Raw genomic sequence first — 21664 nt, forward strand, 5'->3', positions numbered from 1 at the left:
TGTGACTTGACAGAGTGACTGAGAAATAAAAAATCTGATAAAGTTCAATACATATATAGTAATATGCAAGGAAAAAAAATAACCTCAAGTTGCACAGGTGAGGATGCGCACTGCAATAGCATCCATACCGAAGAGATCCTTTTCTGAAGCAACTGATTATATTTATACTTATGAAATGACAGTTCAATACTCCTCTTATTACAAGAGCTAGGACACGCTGAACAGAATTATCAAGTATTAGGGTCAAAACAAGCAAGATGAGGTCCTCTCTCACACAGTGCATAGTTATGCATCAGAGCCATTTGCTCAAGAAGAATCAGTCAAAGGATTTAAAGCCTTTGAAGCACAAAAATACCATTTTAGGTTCAAAAATCCCTGAGCTACAAGTTACTGGAAGCTGATGGGATATATGGAAGGAGCATGGCTGAACCGGAACTTTTACAAGGCACAAAGGAATCCAATTTAAAGTTCAAAAAGACTGTGTACATTCTGCATGATTTAAAATACATATACCAAGCTTGCCACTGGTTTTGATGTATGAAGAATGTACAACGGAAGCTTGTGATAAAATCTCAAACTAATACATTTTTTAAATCTTCCCAAAACAATATAGCGAAAATTTTGCTAACAGGCATCTTAAGCTACACTTCTGTAAAAAGTTATTTATTTTAAAGAGCTGGGAATCCAGACATCAACAGCATACTGTAACAAAAAAAAGTGTTACGAGGTTAAATGTTTTTCATGTTTTAACTACAAGACACCAGTGGTCCCAAAATAATTTATATTCAGCAGTTATTATACTGCTTGTCCTGGTTTTTAGTGTATACAAATTCAATCTGCAAAAAGTAAAAATAATACAGTGGTTTTTTTTTTTTTTAAATTCAAAGTAATACCTTTGATAAATGCAAAAAACTGGGAAATGTGTGAGGAATTCACAGCTTGAAAACAGCTCAAAAGCTGTGAACCTTCGAATGCACTATATTTACTCCTCTTATCACTGTCCTCAGTAGTACACCTCATGGTACTTCTTATGCCTAAAATAGAAGACCTTGTTCTTTGCAGCAAGTGGATTTTTAAAATATAATGGTAGTTGAGAAAAAATACTCTTCCTACAAGACCTGTGTTTGCTATGTTAAATAGCATTCCTGACACACAGCTTTGATTCTGTGAAGACGAGTAGGTCTCAAACTCATATTCCTGAGATATGACATCATTCTGCATTAGCTCAGGAAGCCCCCCGCAATCTCCTGTGTTTTATTGACAGAGGAACCTATCATCCATACAAAAATCTCACTATAACTTCTCTATTTCAAATCAGCATCTGCCCTAGATTAACTGAAATAATTTTGCTTTAGGCTACTAGAATTTATTTAGCTCTGCTCTACTTTATTTCAATCAAACTAATTTGTAAGAAATATTTTAAAAGCTAATAACCTCTACATAGATGACCCAGATGTACAGCTATGGAGCTGTGACTACATGTTTGTCCTCCAGTGCTATATTTACACTGACTTTTTGCAATGTAAATCTACTGTTAATTTGATTTTAGGATTCTAAACTGCACGCTATCTTGCTTCATTTATTGCAAAATTGCTACAAATTCAAAAGAAATAATAATAAGTAATTACACAGTATCACCATTTTTCTCTAGCTCCAATACAGTTGGGTACTAGAGATTCATAGAAAGAAATTGCATCCACTGAGAGAGAATAATTTAGAGCGAACCCAGAAGGCCAATCATAAATCAGAACCTGGTGTTTTTCACACCATAAAATAAAAGCTGCAACTACATAACTTGATAGTTGAACTTCCTGACTCTGGCAAATAAGAGCTGAAATCTCTTCTACAGCTTCTACCTTGCCTTGAGGCCAAGCTACGTGTGCCTGATGTCTCCCTAGGCTGCCGTCTCTCTCTGAAGACGTTGCCTGGCCTCAGTCCAAACAGAAAAAGAGTTGGGTTTTTTTTTCTGACAGCAAGAAATGGCTAATGGCAACTCCAGTGCTACTGTGAAAACACCAAATATAGAACACAGATCCTCAAATTTTTAAGTCCAGGAAGTGATTAATTATAAAAAATAGCAAAACTCACTACATTAAAGAGATGTGCAGAGATGCATATTTACCCATGTTTTAAGATCCTGGCCATGCATACCCTTTTGTCCAGAAATCAGCTTTGTTAGAACAGTGTCCTGGTCTAAAAAGTAAATTCTTGTAAGAGGCTTATTTCAAACAGTAATAAATTCCAAGGAACTTGACATCCACTTAAAAACAGTAACATTCTTCTTTAATATAAGTTCATTATTATTTTAAGATAAATCCATCAGAAAAACACATCCTCATAACATATGTCACATATTGCAAGGTAGATCAGGAGTTGTTCACTGTGAATGCTTATCAAAGTTGTCATGATGCTTAGACACACAAACCAACAGTGAGTTGTATTCATTGCTTTCCTGTTTTCAATGCATGCTATTAGAAAGCATTCTTCAAACCTTCTGACTACTGATGTGCAGGGAGAATTTTACTTGCTGGTTCTCATTTACATTAGAGCTGTATCTACAGTCTTCTATGTATAACTAATGCAGAACCGAGTTCCAAGACATTTACAAAGTCATACAAAATTGTCAGGATTTAATGTTTACAAATAAAAATTGCTTAGAACCTACTAACATAAAAGTCTAAATAGCTTACTAAGCACTACAAACCCTGGGTAAGAAATATAACTCCATATCATTTCTCAATATTAAAAAAGATGTATATGTAATATGAATTTTAAAGATGTTTCTATTACTATCAACTTTCTGGCAGAAGAAATGTATCCAGAGATCATGGAACACTCTATTTCTAATTGGTCACCATCCTTCAATGGTATTTTTTTCTGTTTCTATATTTACATACAAATTAAGTCACTGCCCTTTGTTATATCATACAATAAAAACACATCGTCAATTCTTTTTCCAGCATCGGTATTTTACAAGGTACATCCCAAGAGCTTGTGTAGCTAGAAGCTATACCTATATAGCTATAGATAGATACAGCCCAGATGTGTCCTATAACAACATAATTTAATTTACTAATAGATAATGCATCTGGTGCTATCTCACCCATGTCAGAATGTAATGTTGAACTCAAACCTATAAAAATAAGGAGAAAAATGTACACACACATTTGCATATGTGAATTACATATATGTACACACGTATCTGTTTAAGTATAAATTCACATATTAACTATGCATTATTATAGACATGATATCTATAAATATGTATTTAGATACAAAAATATATAATAATATCTATTTTTCACACCCTAGAAAATTTGTCTCCCTAAGCCCATTTACATGAAATAACGTACAGAAAGTCAGACAGGTGATGAAGAGTTGGAGATAGTGAAGTTACTAGGGAAGAACAGTTTATGGGAGATAGGAGATAGTAATATCACGGCAGAAAAATAGTTGCTGGAGTAAACTTAACTATACGTATAATCAATATGAGGGCAACTCACTTCTTCCACTAATCATGACTTGTTCTGTTCTGGATGATCTGGTTTGTTGTTTACAAATAACCCATGAGTTATTGATATAAAGAGACAAAAAAGCCTACAGAGACTTAACTCTTCCCTCTGATGGCTGATACTACTACTAAAAGATTTGTGAAATGTGTATAGGAGAGCTATATTGAAGAGTTGGACTACCCTGAGAAAGCTGGGGTTCCAGCTGTGGTTGAGAGGTCCTGAGCTCTGTGCTCTTTTTGATCAATACTCTCATTTATTGTTTTCCAAGAACAGGTTTTGAAATTGTCAGCAATATCATAATGTCTCCCTGTCCTATACTTTTTTTCCTTAACATTAAATTTATTTTAAATATCAATGCAGCTATAGCTGTATCAGAGAATGTCAGTTTATTTAGTTCTTCATTTTACATGGGGATCTCTAGAGAGAACTGATCTCCAAAGTACCCTTCCAACAAAATAACTGGAGTTCAACCAGGACCGTTTTCTTCTGCTCAGCATCCTATCATGTCCTTTCATTACTACTTCAACTGATCACCTCATACTCATTATTTCACACTGAATAAATTAAAGCATCTGATTGATAAAACCAAGGACTCTTAGTAAATTACTATTTATCAACACTTATCCAATTATTTCCAGTAACATTTATGATTCCCAAATCAATTAAGATTCTCTTTCCTTTGATGGCAGAAGTGGAGATAACTGTTAAAAAGTAGAAGAATACTGCCAGTTGTCATCACTCTACTAAGTATCTTGGATTCACCTACCCTCAACTCTACAGCAGTTGGGGAAAAAAGGAAGTAGGAGAGAAGGCAGGAAGATGTGTTTGGATCACACAAACACAGATCTGTAGCAGATAGTACTACCAGCAGATAGGTATCACGATGAAATCACAGAAAAAACATGCCAAGTACCCTTACAATAATCTGGATTTCAATATTGCTTATGTTATTAGCAACATCCTTAGGTACAGTCTACATAGTGTCACAACTGAAGCCAGAAAATTTAGAGTGGAAAATAATTTTACACCAGTTTAAAATCTCTGTATTTGTAATCCTCAGATAAGTAATAAATACAGTTATACTCTAGAAAAATACTAGATGTGCAGCTTATGGAATACTCTGTGATTTCTATCTTGGTCCTCACGAACCTTTACATGTACAACCACTGAAGTCAATAACTTGAATTTCTTGCCCAAGTATTTCCCATATGAACGAGAGATCCACTATTCAGTGATAAAATCACTTGAAGCTTCAGCTGAAATTATAGGAAAATCATTAGTCTTTATACCTATGCTACAGACACAAAAGAGCTAAGTTCTAGCAGGTTCCTGCATTTTTCATTAGGAGCTAAATAGCATATTTAATGAAACTTGATAGATAAAATCTAGTCAGTTTTCATTTTCCAGATTAATAGTTTTATTTTAAGTTATAGTAGCTGAAGATTACTAAATACACAACTACTGTTGGACTATCTATCTAATGACAAAGCCTATGCACTTACTGTAACTTTACAGCAGTGCTCCGGTATAAATAGGTGTTATACTATTAAAGCTGTTATAACATTGAAATGGAAATATATACAAATGAAGAGGTAAGCTTTATACAGATGCAAATGGGAAGTAAAAGTTACAAAAGAACGTATCAAGAAATAGGTAAAGAATTTCCTATTATTTAATTAATGCATTTATTGTGAACTTCTTTTCAGTTCTGACTGCAATCCACACCAAAAAAGTTTTGAAGTTTCTTGAAGTTTTAAACTCCAGACTCACACCTCCAGCAGGGTGAGTTCATTCTCGCATGAAAGACATACTGTGTTAATTTGAAATTGAAAACTGTAAATGTTATTTTTAAAATAAAAGCTGTTGAGTGAATAGGATACGCTCTGGAAAAGTGTCACTTTATGGACAACACACAATTTGAGGCTACTTAGGTAGAAAAGTAGCAGTCTGCAGTGGTGGACTCTAAATTGTGCAGTCTTAAGAGGGAACAAGAAGACTGAGAAGCAAATAGAGACAGACAAGTGAACGAGTAAATTGAAGCAAATAGCACACACTGAATATTTAAAACTAACAACTGTATACTGTATACATGACACAGAAAAGTTCATCATCGTCTGAAAAGAAGCAAGAGAAAGACAACTAACATTGCTGTGTTCTTGTTTGTCAGACTAGTTAACCCAGTTAGCAAAATAAATTGGAAACCTTCTAAGTAAGCGTGATTCTGCACTGCATTTGTAACAGACCAAGAACAAGAGCCCAAATGGGCAATATTCAGAGACATTGATCCCGTGAAGCTTCTGGGTTGAGTAAAGATTCTGTTACCACCCAAGGAACACTACTAATGAATACAACATTTCATTAAGAATTCTCAGTTCAAGGCGAAATCATATATGGATATCTGTAAATAAAAAGAATACTTTTGCCCCCCTCACAGGAATAGTAATTAATTATTCTATAAATAGTCACCTTGTGGTTGACGACTTGGATGATATATCTGAAGATCAAATGGTTGAGCACTTGTTTTTTGTATTACACTGACATTTTGGCCAGTCCATTTATTGGCTTTTGCAAGCGTATTGGTCCGCCAATCTGTCCAGTATACTTCACTCCCATACAAAGAAACAGCAAAAGGGTGAGACAGATACTCATGACCCCGTATAATCTCTATCATGCTGGTTCCATCATATAACGCAGAATAAATGGCATCCGATCTACAAGATAACCCCAAATGTAAGATTACATAAAAATAAACAAAAAATAAATAAATCACACAACCATTATGTCATTGATCAAAAATGTATAAAAACCTCACTTTTATATACTAGTAAGACTGAAGAATTTTTATAGAACAATCATTAAGTTCAGAGTTGATTTAGGTGACATTATTAATTTAACTAGGGATATGAAATACAGGATTGCTTGTATTTTGTCAAATAAGTCAAATTTACCTCCATGCAGTGAAAATATAGCAAGAAAATCAGTTTCTATTCCAATGAACATATAGAAAAAGTGGTGAAATAGCTTGGGTCTTCCAGGATTATGTGTCAGGGCCTGTGTCTAATGGCTGATATCTATAATGTCTAATCTGCTGGCAGGGCAGAGGCCTCATTCACTAACCCTGAGCAAGGTGAGCAGGGCAGACCCCAGGTGGCTGCCAGGTTCAACCACGAGTCCAGATCGCCAGAAAAGTTTGTGCTAACAGAACAGGGTCAGACCAGGAAGCCACCCTGTGCACTGGTGTCTGGACCTACAGGGCCCATTGCCCAGCATGGCTGTGGCTGGGCTGGAGACTGGTGCCGCAGTGGTGTCACTCAGGCAGGGGCCAAGCTCCAGGGTTGAGCTGAAATGGGATCCTGGGATCATGGGCAGGACATGCAGGGGAAGGTCCCTGGTCAGGGCCATTAAGGTTGGCTGGCACAGACCACACACACCGTGAAGAAATTATGTATAATAGCAATGCAATTAAAGAAATGCACAGACTGTTCATTTATACACAGCTACATTCTGCTTACAACGTAGTTCACATTTCTGTATGTACGAATAAGGATTTATGAACAGCTAAGAATACTGTTATCACTTTACCTGGCATCTGTCCATACTATTCTTTTTTCAAAGTGATCTACAGTAAGGCCATTAGGCCAGGCTCCAGTATCCATATCTTTATATATGATCTTCCTTTCCGCTCCGCTCATGGAAGCAGATTCAATACGAGGAAAATTTGCATCCCAGTCTGTCCAAAACAGAATTCTGGTGAGAGGAAAGGAAAAGAAATGAAATGTGAGAAAATATTAAAGCATGCAGAATATTTCCAAACGGTTCAATAAGACAATATAGGGAAAAAAAATAAATAAATCAAACATTCATGTGCTTTACATTAAATGAATAAACATAGATGATTTTGGGCAACTGTATAAATTCCTTGAAGCAATGAGGTAACACAGAGGCAACATTTCACTATTAGTGCTGGAGTAACTATGAAACTCAAGAAGTCTTTTAAAAACGAGAAGATTAATAGTGTTCCCCTTTTCATGTCCATTAGTGTAAGTAACAGCTTGTCTTGTCTTCCTTCTATAATTAGAAACCCAGCTCATTAAAAAAATTATAATGAGAACCTTTGAAAGCAATCCACAGATGAGGAGGATGGGGAAGGTGAAGAAAGGTGATTTGAGGTAGCAGGGATTAAGGAACACGCTAGAGTTATTAATATATTATTAAGTGTTCCAGTGAAGATTTTGGTAAACTACTAACAAATTTTATACAGATTACTCTTTCTAAGAAAACTGAAAAGATGTGTTGTGTGGTAGGCTCTCTCAGTTACGTGCTATCTTGATTTTTTCCCAATAAGGAGAGCTTAGGCCTGTATAACCAAAAAAATTTCTTGTTAAGTAACAGAAGCAGTGTTATCGGAAGGCCAAAAATACACTGACTCTTCTTAGCTTGTTAATTTGTCAACAACATACAAATTTTTTTTCAGTTGTTAAATGATACCTTTGATATGAAAATTTCCAATTAGCTGTTAAGAGCTAATTGCAGATATTCAGACTGAAAAAAATCTTTTGACAAGTAACATCGGAAAGGTTCAGTCTTGAACATATGTTCTAATACGGCCTCTCCATTTCATGCCTGTAAGCAATAGTACAGGCTGTATTCAAATAACAAGGGATAAGGGTATAAAAAAGGCCTGTCTCTCTACTAAATCCCATTTCTCTCTCCCTGGGTGAGGGTTTCTGCTCTCTGCGCACAGCTGTGTCCCAGTGGCTGGAGCCAGGTGACAGTTCACAGGGCCAGGGCCTCTGGGGTGCCAGCAGTGAGGGTGTGCACATCAGTGTGTGATTGCTGGCAAAGATGAAGCCAGACAAACAGGTGTGGGTTAAGTGGCTTGGCAGACAGATGTGTGCAAGTCCTCGGCTGCAAGGCACCTGGGGCAGTTGGCTACTAGAGGGACCAGGCTAACTGACAGAGGGACCGTGAGCTTTGGGGGCTGGCTGAGAGATGTTGAAGTCTGTGTGTGCGGCAGCTGAGGACAGTAAGGATCCAGGGCTGGCTACTGGGTAGGACTGGGTGTCTACACCTGTGACGGGATCCTGCCCAGCAGCTGGTGTGGGGCTGCAAGCCTGGGGGCTCACACATCCTGGAGCCAGCAGCTGGGCAGCCCAGCTATCCCAGGGCCAGCCATGGGGTACATTGACTGTCTAAGCCCAGCTTCTGGAAAAATCCACATTATGTTATGTATTTCACACTAAAAGACCTTCATCCTCAACAGCCAGAGGGTTAACAGGATGAGGCCACTGGTGGTGTTTGTGTCAGTGCTGAGAGTTTCTGCCAAGCATATGTGTATGTACATGTATATATGTATGTAAGTTTATCTGTATGTGCATCTGTGTGTGTGTGGACTGGGAATACACAGCCTCACAGAGGTTGGAATGAAAGACATGGAGCTATGGCAGCCTCGCCTCCATTGGGATACAGGATTTGTGCAATCCTAACACAACCAGCTACTTTGAATCATCAATGTTTGCTTATTGATATTTATTTGTGAAAAGACTGAAGAGTCATTCCCATCTTTGTTCAAAGATTTTATTCTTTCCTTACTTCTAACAGAATGCAGCACGCAATTGCTTCTACCTTTTCAAAGGGTAGATTAAGCCTTCAGTTTCAGGCAGAGCAGTGATTTGATTTTTTTTTCCTCCCAACCATTTAATTTAAACAACTTATCTGCCAATTCTTCTGCCAACAGGATGCCTCTTTTTAAAGATCTCTATAGATAAGCGATGCACTCTGTAAATAAGATTTCTAGCATCTGAACTGAGAGGGCAAGGTCCTTACTCATTAAAGCATGTATTTCCTAATTCAGAAATTGAGGTCTCAGAGGGACCTACTTCTGTTTTTATGTCCACAGCAGTGTTTCTGAAATAAATATTCAGGCCATAGTAAGACCATAGTAGGTTCCTAAAGAAAATTAATATGATGATTCTGCACACTCATCGTAATTCTTATTTTTGGTGACATTTGTTTCAGTTGTTGTTGCTCTTTTGGGGTTTGGTTTTTTTCTGCGTTTTTTTCCTCTCTGAAAGAACAATAATTATGAAAAGAGGCTGTACACATTGACCATTACCTTTTGGTCACTCTAAGCAGATCCAGCTACACGCAGTACTGGGTAACAAGGCTTCTGTAATGAGTTTGCAATTTCATACAGCCTCAAAGCACTGCTCTAACTCATCAGAAAAATGTAGACTGAGTTTCAGTACAGAAACAGAACCAACACCCAGCTAAACAGAGAACTAAGGGTTCCATGAATGGTTTTACTTAAATCTATTGAGCTAAATTTTAATATGAATGGCCTGTATGGGTCATTTTTGGTCTGCCAAAACATGAGAGTATAATTTAAAAAGGAAGCAAAAATATACTAAGGAAAGTTTTAAAGTCAGTGTTTATTTTTTACTGTGAAAGTTTTAAAATGGAATTGTGAAATACATTTATATGTTTGATGATTGCTAAAATTACACTTTATGGGAAAAGAGTTTTTACTGTTAGCATATTACCAAAATCAGGCAACATTTTAATTTAAGCATACTTATTTTAAACAGCTAATTTTGGCCTGCTATAATTAATATTTTGTTTTCTATTATTACAAATTTCTAATATTTATTAGAAACATTTAATTATGACACGCATTAGGTAAAATATGTATTTATGGTAGTGGCCAGAATCTACTTCACTCGGTTGCTTATGATTAATAATATTGCAGCTTATAGAATATCCCTTATGAATAGGTAGAAAAATACTGACGTGAGTTGCAAGCACTATCTCCACTTTAAAGATGGAGAATCAAACCCAAATCCCCCAGAGGTGAATTTACCACACAACTTTTAGTCTTCCAGTAACATCGAAGCTATACTTTTACAGTCCTACCAAAACATCAGTCTCTGAATGAAATAAATCACCTTGGCAATACCTAAATCTGTCCATTAACCACACAGGAAGGTTAGATCAAAGGCTTCAATTACTATCATCCACATCAAAAAATTAGATGAAACAATCATACAGCAAGGGAATTAATTTGCCGAAAAGCAGAGTCCTCCATCTCTCGACTTACCTTTTCTTCATCTTTTTCACTGGGGCAAAACACACTAATAATGGATTGTATTTTACTCAACATATTTTCAAGAACTCTTAAAGAAAAATCCGGAACTATAATTCACAAAGAAAATCAAGGCATTTCACACTTAAACCTCCATCTTTAAAATACTTTGCAAGATGAAAAAGTAATCTTTTTCTAATTACCCATATCTGGGATCCAAAGCAATCGCCCTTGGATGTTCCATAGCTCCTGCTATTAACGTTGTTCTCAAAGTGCCATCAAGTTTTGCTACTTCAATCTGGTCCAAATTGCTGTCTATCCAGTATATGTTTCCTGCAATCCAATCTACAGTAAGACCTTCAGGTGTGGCCAGGCCATGTTGTACTACCACCTCAATGCCACTAACACCTTAAAAAAAACAAAGAAAGGGTGGGGAAAAAAAAAAAAGAGAGTCTTAAAGAATTAATATAGAGTCTGACATGGTAAACACAGACCATACAAGTCTTCGAGTGAATTCTTGATTAACCCGATGGATGATAACTTTTCCATGTGATAATTTTCCTTTACCAATGTGATAGACTGCTGTAAATAAGTATACTCTTGGTAATATATGAATAATCTTCATTCTACAGTAATAGAAACATTTAGTTCTCTGATGCTTTAGTAAGTAAAGCCCTGAACCTTTCAATAAAGGTCAGAGATCACATGCAGAGTAACACAGGAGATGCACATGTGCCCTATTAGCAGGGATCTCTTCTGCAGCATCTGTGAAGGACATGCTCATGCTTCATTTCCCACTGATTAGATATACCAAACAAACTCCTGCAGCTCCATTTCAGTTCTTCAGTAATATTTTTTTTTTCTTTTCTAAATACAGCACAGAAGTCACTTGGGTTCCGGTACAGTGTGATTATAATACAGTGGGACAACTACAGACCACCTTAGTGGCTTCACATAAACACCACAACCATTAATGAAAAGTAGCAAGTCTTTAGCTGTCTTTACACACTTGGCAGTGGAGTATATTTCTTCCCTGGTCTGGATCTGTAGATATAAAAATACCCACAAATACCATCTATTAAGTAGAAGAAAAAAAAATTAATCAGAAAACAAAAACCAAACGTGTTGGAAAGCATTCACAACTGAACCTATACTTCAATAAAGAACATTCTGTAGAAACACTTTTGAATGCATGATGAGATTATATTGAGCTATAGGCCACAAATATGTCACCAGGGCAAAGAACAATTCTTTCTGAATGCTATACAATTATGAAGCAAAATCTTTCACTTAATGAGTACAAATATTTTATTTGATGTCTGATAAATTCTTACACATTTTAATAAGGTGGAGCAAAATTTAAATATGAATAAAGTCAGCATTGCACTCATTGGACCAGGAAGAAACACCTGCCCTTTGCATTTGCCATTTTCTTCTCTCTATAGCAAAAGAAAACTTTTATAGCAAAAAGCCTTTTTCCAGTGCTACATCAAGTACAATCTAGACAGACATGTTTTTAAAAGCAGAACGCCATCAGAAATTCTCTGTGAATGATAGCTCAGTTACGATTTATTTCACCCTGTAACTGTGGTTGTTCTTAGTGCCAAGAAATTAAAGATGAAATCCATACCTCCAGTATCAGAGAGCTTCCCTCTGTAAATTTTGTCCTCAACCACATCCGTCCAGTACAGTAAACTCTGACTGAAATGAAAATCAAGTGCTATTGTATTCCTTAAACCAGGAACTAAGAGGCTGTAGTCACGTTTGTGAAGATCAATTTTTCTGATCTCATGTCGAATAGAAAAAATTATGAAAGCCTCAAATGGATCTGGAAGCAGAAGATTATACATTTCAAAAGAATAATAAAGAAGATATTGTTACATATTGATATAAATGACAAGTGGAATGAGAGTAACTGAATACTTTATCAGGGGAAATAGATGATTAAAACAATTCATCTTCTGATAAGGAGTCTTTAAAATACATTTTCAGTTCCACAGTCTTCTCCCTTCTAGCATTATCTTTGATCACAACTAGAGATATTAAATGTTAAATTTGGGAATATAAAACTCAACTATTGAACTGTGTTTCGTAGCTCTACCACAAGGAGTCCATAATTAAAGTGCTAAAAAGTCACATTATCAAAAGTAATCTCCGTTTTCTCGAAAGTTTTAGAAAAAATAATCCATTAAATTATGTATTGTTTCAAATGCCAGTTAGTTGAAACAATTTATATATATAACGTACCTTTAATTTTCAATTGAAGTAAGTGCTTAATAAAACCAACCAACCAAACCTCACCTGAAACTACCAAGTAAGGAAATGAAAACTTTATATACTTATTGATACACCCATCACAAATCCAACTACCAGTTCTAATTCCTTGTTATTCAAATAATGGTAGATTATTTGTGTCTGTGAACTTAGATAAATTGATATATAAATATCTTCAAACACCCTCTGCACAGGTCAATCATACTATAAAATTGATTTTTTATTATACTTCTTACATGTTTTAGATGTGTCAATAAAACAAACAAGACAGATAAAAATTGGATTTTGTAAACTGTTGAATCAACCCCGTATATCCACTTTAATACAGAAAGTTTTTCACACCAATCCTTTTCTGTGGGAAAGTACTTCTTGTTTTTTTCTTCCCCACTTCTTTCTCCGTTTTGCTTTCCACACAACTAAACCTCCATTTTATATAAAAGACAGATTATTGACAGTTTATGGAAATAGGCAACATTGCATTGTTCTTCTAAAATACTTAAAGTTGCACAAATTAACACCAAATATTGGGTTGGCCAAAAAGTAATTGTCCGTTTTTTTCTGGGTAAAAGAAAGGCAAATTTTTCACAGGAAAGAAAACTGTAGTAAACCACATATTGCCCATTTTGTTCAATTACCTTTTGCCATCTTTCAGGCAACGTCATGATTCCATGCCAAAAAAAGTTCTTATATTTTTCAGCAAAAAAGAATTGTAAGAACAATTTGATATCCTCATCAGCAGTGAAGGTTTTACCAGTCAAGGTGTTTTGTAAAGAACCAAACAGATGGTACTCTGATGGTGCCAGGTCTGGTGAATAGGGTGGATGTAGTAACACATCCTATCCAAACTGTAACAATTTTTGACGAGTGACCAAACTTGTATGTGGTCTAGGGTTATCATGGAGAAACACACCACCTTTGTGATTCACTAACTCTGGATGCTTCTGTTTGATGGGATCACTCAATTTATCCGGTTGAAGACAGTACACGTCCAAATTAAAGGGTTTGTTCCTGGGAAGCAATGCAAAATACACAATACCCCTGAAATCCCACCAGACTGACAGCATCACCTTCCTTTGGGGAATTTCTGCTTTTGAAGTGCTTTGAGCTGGTTCATTACGCTTGCTCCACAACACTTTTTGTTTGTCGTTGTAGATGATCCATTTTTCATCGCCTGTTATACATTTCAAAAAAATCAATCATTTTCCTCACATTTCAGGAGAGAACCGCAGAGGTCAATGTGCTTAGTGAGATGAATGTCTTTGAGCTCGTGTGGTACCTAAATATCAACCTTCCTAATGGATCCAAGTTGTTTTAAATTATTTTCAACACTCAATCTTGATATGTTGAGATTATCAGCAGTCTCTTCTATCATAAACGCCAATTTGATTCGATCAATGACTTTATTTTGCCATTATCAACTTCAATTGGCCTTCCTGAGCATGATGCATTTTTAACATCAAAATCTCTGGACCAAAAATTAGCAAATCAATTCTGACACTGCTGCAGTTTTAAGTCATCTTCACCATACACATCACAAAACTTTTTATAAACTTGCACAGCATTTTTTTACTCTTCAGAATTAATACAGCAAAATATGACAGAAATATTCCTTGTGGTTTTCCATTTTGAAATCAATGTCAAATAAAACATTGTTAACAAAACCATGCACTTTCATTTTCTAACACAAGCTTGAACTGTCAGCTGTCAAGTTACAAAATGAATTTGCAGGTAGTAATATTTCAAGACACCTATTAAAAAAAATAAATCATCACAATTATTTTTTGGCCAACCCAAAAGACACACGCTTATATACCTCTTTACAAAAGGATTAATTTCATGTTCTTCTTTTGATAACCACCGGACATACAGATTAAATTACCTATAGTGTTTTAAATTAATTAGGTACCTCAGTAGAGCTATGTTTCTGCTTTTGAAGTACTTGTTCGTAATCTGGCTTGGACTTTCCAAATGTTCCTCCTATTTGTTAAAGCAATGAATGACTTTCTGCAAAGCCAATTTTTCAAAGCTCTGCAGCAGTTACACAATTTAATGAAGAAGAGGATCACTGACATTAGGAGCTATTTCACAAGTACCAGTTATCTGAACCCGTGAAACACTTTAATAGCACTTTCCAATTTCTGATGAATTGGCAGCTACTGACACACTGTTTTTTAGGCAACTCCAATGCATAAGAACACATGTGGTGGACATCATATATAGCTTTTTTTAAATGTTTCTCAGTAATTAAGCACAAAATGGAAAAAAAGAAACCTAATAAGTCTGTGCTATGTTGGATGAGTTTTTTTAATTCAATGTAGAGGCAGTCTGGCTTAAGCTACACACCCTACAGTGCAAATTATCAATTTTACTGAACAAAAGAATTAAGTGGTCAACGGGACCTTGACAAATTTAAGCTGCCATACTTAAGAACGTAAATTAACAAGAAGAAATAGGTAAGAAAGTGTGTAGGCAAAGTAAGATCAGTTTGTTTATTTGGACATTTTGGTTTAAATAAGATAGTCGTATGCTGCTTTTTTCCCCTTCCCATAACAATACAAAGTAGTAGATTCAGATTCTTGGTTAATGTGGTCACCATACAGTGAAGTCAAGGTGTGGTACTACAGAAAATGAAAGAATGACTGATACTGCGACAAACAAGAGACACTGCATCGCTATGCAAAAGTTCTGACAGAAGAAAGCTACCTAAAAATGCACTCAAAAAAGACTAGCGAGAATGCTTCAACTTTTCCAGTGGTTTTAATTTAATATTCTCTCTCGGGAAAAATGCTCACTGAAGCTTATTGTTTCGCTGAAGCTTACTTTAACAACAGCAGCACAGCAAGCAACCTACTCTGTGCTTTTATGAAATTCACCTCAAAGGAAAATGAAAACTTCATAAGGAGTCTGAGAAAAGAACTTCATTAGAAGTTTTGCATTGCTCAGAGAGGACTCAACATCCTTTTTTTTTGGTAATAGTAAAAGCTATCTTGAAATTATATAAAAAAATAATTTAAAACCAGCTAAAGCAGATCAAACATACTGATACATCATCCTGTTTTTTCCCAAATATATGTATCTAGTGATATAACAGAGCTCCCACAGCTTGGAAAAGGTTTAGCTAAGTGTTACCAGATCCTGAAAGACTGAACATAACATGAAATTTAAATATCTTTCAACAACAGTTTTTTTTCCCTGCATGCTTATTACCATCTAAGAGAGTTCAAATGCTGTATTTCAGCTCCACTTGTTTTGAAATGCGTTCCAAGAAAAACTAGGAAGAAGAGTATGAAATATATAATTCATATTGACTTTCTATCTGAATAATGGAGCTCTGAGGCATAGTCTTAGTTCAATCAATACAAATTTAAACGTGAATGAAACATACAGTCTTTAGGAAGTCAGTAATGTAACAGTACATATGCCAGAACAGCAAAAAGCAAACTAGATGAAAACAAGAGATATGGAAAGTGAAGAAACTCTGAAGGAGAAAAGCACAACTCTTTAAACCCTCAAGAAATGAAGAGAAAACAAGCAGAAATAAGGGAAAACAGGGGAAACCAAGAGAGAGACATTGAAAGAGACACTGAAAGAGACACTAAAAAGAAAAGCAGTGCTCAGTTCAAGCAATTTCTTCTATATAGTTATTATTCCATCATTCATTATATTTCACTGCTAATTCATTATATTCCTCTGACAAAAACACTATTTGATTCTGATATGTCATTAAAAAAAAAATCAAATCACACACATTACTGCATTTTCAGCATTCAAATTCCCATTAGATTTCTGATGGAGACTCAAGTAAGTGTTTTTACAATATTTTGAAAAAAAAAAAAGTGAAGTTGCGCATACTAACTTGGCGTGATTGCTGTGTACCAGTGAAGTGTCTGACTGCATATAGGAAAGCGTTATTTTACATAGCAAAATAATGTAGCTAAAGGCAAGGCAGTCATTTTCCTCCAAGTCATTTTTTTCTCCTGGAAGAAGGATTATTAGTTACTGCTCTAATATAATACACACCTACACCCAGTTCAAGGCATTTTAAATCACTCTGGCTATTCTAGGAATTACTACAAACCAACTGGTATTATTGAAGAAGTAGTTTGGCATTTGGAAGACTGTTTATTTTCACAAGATCACTTTGAACTCTACTTGTAATAGTATTATATGAAAGCTTTCTACTTTATTTTATTGTCATTTAAGATCTCATACACAGAGACATAAACGGTATGGACCTTTTGAGGCTGATTCACAAATGAGAACAAAATTGTGCTCGCTTTTCTAAAATGTTGTTCACACAGTCAGGAACTAAAGTATCAGAGGATCTGTCCTTCAGATAATTATCATGCCTTTCAAAAGAAATAAGCTGAAAAGGGCCACGATTGCGACAATAAAAGCATATATGTCACATTTAACACGGAATAATTCTGCTGCAGTTTTGATGGCGTTAGGATAGTACCTTTATGGTTTGTAAAGAAAGGTATCATTATTCCAGCTGACATCATTGGCCTTCGATCATACATTTAATATCACATTGTTTGAGAAAATCAATTGGTAACTCCAGATTCTCACCAACATCAGTAAATATTAAGCAGAAATAACTCACAGGCTTAAGAAAATCTGAGAAATTGTATCTCACTTTTCTTATTTTTCAGCACAAGTGAGTACATTTCACTTCCCCCCCCAACCCCAGCATCCAACTACTGGTCATTTCTATTTGCTTTAATTTGAAGTTAGTTTCAAGCTTTTTTCCACCAAGTTATAACACTGTCTTAAATGCTTTTAATCCTTTCATTTCTGTAACCCAGTAAGAATGCATTTTTTGAATTACTGGAAGTGTCCATAATAAAACAAATTGGACTGATCAAAAGTCAATGACAGTAAGACAAAAGCACTGTCATGAGAATTTTAACAGCAATAAAATAATATTCAGTTAAATAGAACCACAGTAATATGACAGTGAAGCACAATTGGAGTCTACTATCAGCGTAGCTCAGTAACATCTGAACTACGTATTTTCCTCATCTCATACTGTAGTAGTTACTGCTTACATACAATAGTAACAACTACAGAGACACAAAGACTCAATTTGGAGATTGTCCTGGAAATTATAGCAACACTTATTCCAGCCTCATGAGTGTCAATCACTTTCTTAATAAATTAAAAACAATAGCTCCAAGGCAAGACGTGTAATTTAAGAGAACATCCATGACATAAAAATGTTTCACTTTTATCAAAGAATAAATTAAAAGGTTTTTTTCTGTTACATGCAATAGATATTTTGTCCATAAGTAATTAGGGGCTTCTTTACTATTGTAAGAAAGCTCTAAACATTTTGTAAATTATCTCAAACGTTGTCAAAGCAGAGGGATTAGAATTTACATTTTCTGAAATATGGACCTTTAAGTTACCTGCTAATTGCCGAATGATTTCAGGTGACTAGCAATAGGAAACTCAGGCTTTTATTTCTAGCTTACTGATTCAGAATTTTTGCAAGTGATTCAACTGAAGAAATGGTGAGTATCTTGAATCAATCAAGACTACATTAATCAGGGTATCTATTGAATTATAAAATATACAAATAAATTATCAGCAGTTTGGGAGATAATTCTACCCAGAATTGATAAGATACTGCTGAAAATCACAGAATGACAGAATATTAGGAGGTGGAAGGGACCTCGAAAGATCACGCAGTGCAATTCCCCTTCCAGAGCAGGATCACCAGACCAGGTCACACAGGAACACGTTCAGGTGGGTTTGAATGTCTGCAGAGAAGGAGACTCCACAACCTCTCTGGGCAGCCTGGGCCATGCTCTGGCACCCTCACACTGATAAAGTTTGTCCTTGTGTTCGGTTTGAACCTGCTATGCTCCAGCTTGCTCCCATTGCCCCTTGTCCTGTCATTGGCTGTCACTGAGAAGAGCCTGGCTCCTTCCTCCTGACACTCGCCCTTTACAAATTTATAAACATGGATGAGGTCACCCCTCAGTCTCCTCTGCTCCAGGCTAAACAGACCCAGCTCCCTCAGCCGCTCCTCAGAAGGGAGATGCTCCACTCCCTCCATCATCTTTGTGGCTCTGCTGGACTCTTTCAAGCAATAAAAAAAAATAAAAAATATTCAGATAATGAAGAATAAAATAGTAAAAGAATCTTAAACTGAAATTTTGAAAATCTAAACAGCAAAATCACTGCTATTTTTAACTCTCTTCAAGGGGGTTAAAGGTGTGATGACAGTTAATATTGCACATAAATGTTTGTATTTGACACACGTATTCACACTGCTTTTGTAAAAGACACTCCTGACATTGTTTCTGAATGACGCTTCAGTACATATCAATAGTGAACACTGGGGGAAATGCGTTCTTCTCTCCTGTTCTGGCTTATGCTGGTTTTCTTCTTGATTAGTTAGCTGAACGGGCTTACTGATGTCAAAGAACAAGTACCAGAAAGTCATAGGCGAAAAAACAGTTCAAAATGTGAACTCTAACAGGCAGCAGATAATTAACTACATGTCTGTGCATACATATTCAAAATTAAACTTCTGAACCCTCTAATACTACTGGTCAACATAATGATGTCAGATTCATCCGTTTCTTCAAAATACATAGCAAATTCCCCGTACTCCATATATTTATACACACACACACATATGTTCATATATATACCCTCTGAGTATTAAATGTACATGAAAAACTGTATACAACTTCAAACTTATTTGGTATTAACATTCTTAGAAAGTCTTATAAGCAGTGAACTAATACTGCAATGCTCCTTCATCCTGAATAGGGATGGTTTTAGTAAGTTCTTCAGACTGCTATCAGCCCCACATTTGGATAATCCAAGCCTATAATTCTTATTTAAAAAAAATAAACTCTCACTAAAAGGACACAATAGTTACTAACATCTGGAATACTGAAAATAAACTGAACTTCAACTTACCGATACTAACGCAATTTTCTCCATCCTTACTGAGTTTCCAGCCTTCGTAACACGAGCACTTGACGGTATTTTTATGCTGTTCACATACTTGACTACACTTAAGGTGCTTGGTACAGTAGTCCAGAATCTCACAGGTTTTGTTGTCTGCACTCAGACTGAATCCCTCAGGGCAGGAGCACACAATTCTTCCTCCAGGAATCACAGAGCATTGATGGCTGCATCCACCATTGTTAAGTGAACATTCATCTGAAATAACATGGAAAAAACCATTCAGGACTGCAATGGCTGTTGGTTATACTATATATTCTTAAAGTAATTTGGTCAGCTAAAAATACATAAAAGGTCTCTAAAGAGGTCCAAACTGAAATTTACAGTTGTTCAACAGCTTTCTATGTATATTTTTTTTTAAATTATCCAATTTGGAAGTATTCAGCATAGTAGCTTTACAGTCGCATATCATTATTTTAGGATGGCAGATGTAGAATCACAGAATATTAGGAGTTGGAAGGGACCTTGAAAGCTCATCCAGTCCAACCCCTGCCAGAGCAGGATCACCAGAGCAGTCACACAGGAACGTGTCCAGGTGGGTTTTGAATGTCTGCAGAGAAGGAGACTCCGCATCCTCTCTGGGCAGCCTGGGCCAGTGCTCTGGCATCCTCACAGTAAAAAAGTTTTTCCTCATGTTCAAAATGTACATATATTTTCAGACTTTCATGCTGATTATTTAATTCATTAATAATTAAAGGGTGTCCACACAGAGTCAGTCCAAAGACCATTGTAGCTCAACCATCTTCAATGGTGACCAGAAGCTGATGCACAGACAAACAAGCATATTTCCCCAAATGTTTCCCCCAAAGCTCAAACCCGTTGAGCTTTCTGAGAGAAGGCTCCAACTCTCAGTTCTCTGTATCTGTGTCACAAGCAACTTGTTAGAGAAACATGTATAATTAAGTAAAAATCAGGATTTCTTTCTCCTCCTTTTCCAGTAAGAGCTACTAGAGAATATATTGCTTCTGCATTCTCTGTCTCTCCCATTTCATTCTGCAGTTATCTTATGATTTGCAAAGCTCTGCTAAATGAACTGAAGGTGATTTACAGAACCTTTAAAGCATGTGAATTAAAAGCATAATTGTGTCTGTGGGAAATTCTGTGATTTCTTGAGGGGAAAAAAAAAAAAGCACAGAACTATTCCTTACCACATAGCACTACTGATATCCAGGGAATCAATGGGAGGGCCAAACTGTTCCACTGTTGCACCAAAACCTGGGCTTTGCTTATATTTTATATCTATTTGTATCTTTTAGTTATTTTGTTTGATACTAACAAGTCTCTGAAAGCCTTGCTCACTTGCGATAAGATGTGTAAAAGACAACAGTTTTCTACAGAAGAATTATTTCACTCCCATTTAAAAAAAACAACCAAACAAAAAAAAGCCCTTTTCACAATCCTTTGTTCAGATTTCAAATTTGGGTTTTTCTGGCTTTTTTTACCATGACAAAAAAGAATCAAGCTCTTCAATGTGTTTAACATGCAAATGTTGCCCAACATGCCATATTTCTGCAAATTTTATGCTACGCAAGGTCAGTGCAGATAGGAAAATTGTTAATATAATAAAAAAGAATTATAAAATTACCTACATGTTTCCTACAAACCATCTTTCACTTCTTACCCCTGAACAATCACTATACTACTACAGTATTGCAAGTTCTTTGAAAAATGTGTTCATTTAATCTTTGTATATATTTTGTAATAATTCAGTCAGGTTATCTGTTATGCTTCTGTCAGATTTATAAAATTCCTTTTACACATTTTTTTACTCAATACAGTTTTGCTGAGATAACCTGCACTGTCTGACATG

At 35.8% G+C, this 21664-nt stretch overlaps 1 protein-coding gene across 1 annotated transcript in view; it reads right to left on the reverse strand.

The window, feature by feature from the left end:
• Nucleotides 1-21664, reverse strand: part of LOC104536347 (low-density lipoprotein receptor-related protein 1B-like) — a gene marked incomplete at both ends in the record, with an annotated part of 106353 nt that overhangs the window by 84055 nt on the left and 634 nt on the right. Inside the window, 5 exons of the mRNA XM_010178928.1 lie at nt 5979-6223; nt 7095-7259; nt 10797-11001; nt 12224-12421; nt 19807-20052. Coding sequence (XP_010177230.1) covers nt 5979-6223; nt 7095-7259; nt 10797-11001; nt 12224-12421; nt 19807-20052 — 1059 coding nt within the window. The remainder of the gene's footprint in view (nt 1-5978; nt 6224-7094; nt 7260-10796; nt 11002-12223; nt 12422-19806; nt 20053-21664) is intronic.

The sequence above is a fragment of the Mesitornis unicolor genome, unplaced genomic scaffold, assembly GCF_000695765.1.
Source record: "Mesitornis unicolor isolate BGI_N332 unplaced genomic scaffold, ASM69576v1 scaffold402, whole genome shotgun sequence".
Taxonomy (NCBI): Eukaryota; Metazoa; Chordata; class Aves; order Mesitornithiformes; family Mesitornithidae; genus Mesitornis; species Mesitornis unicolor.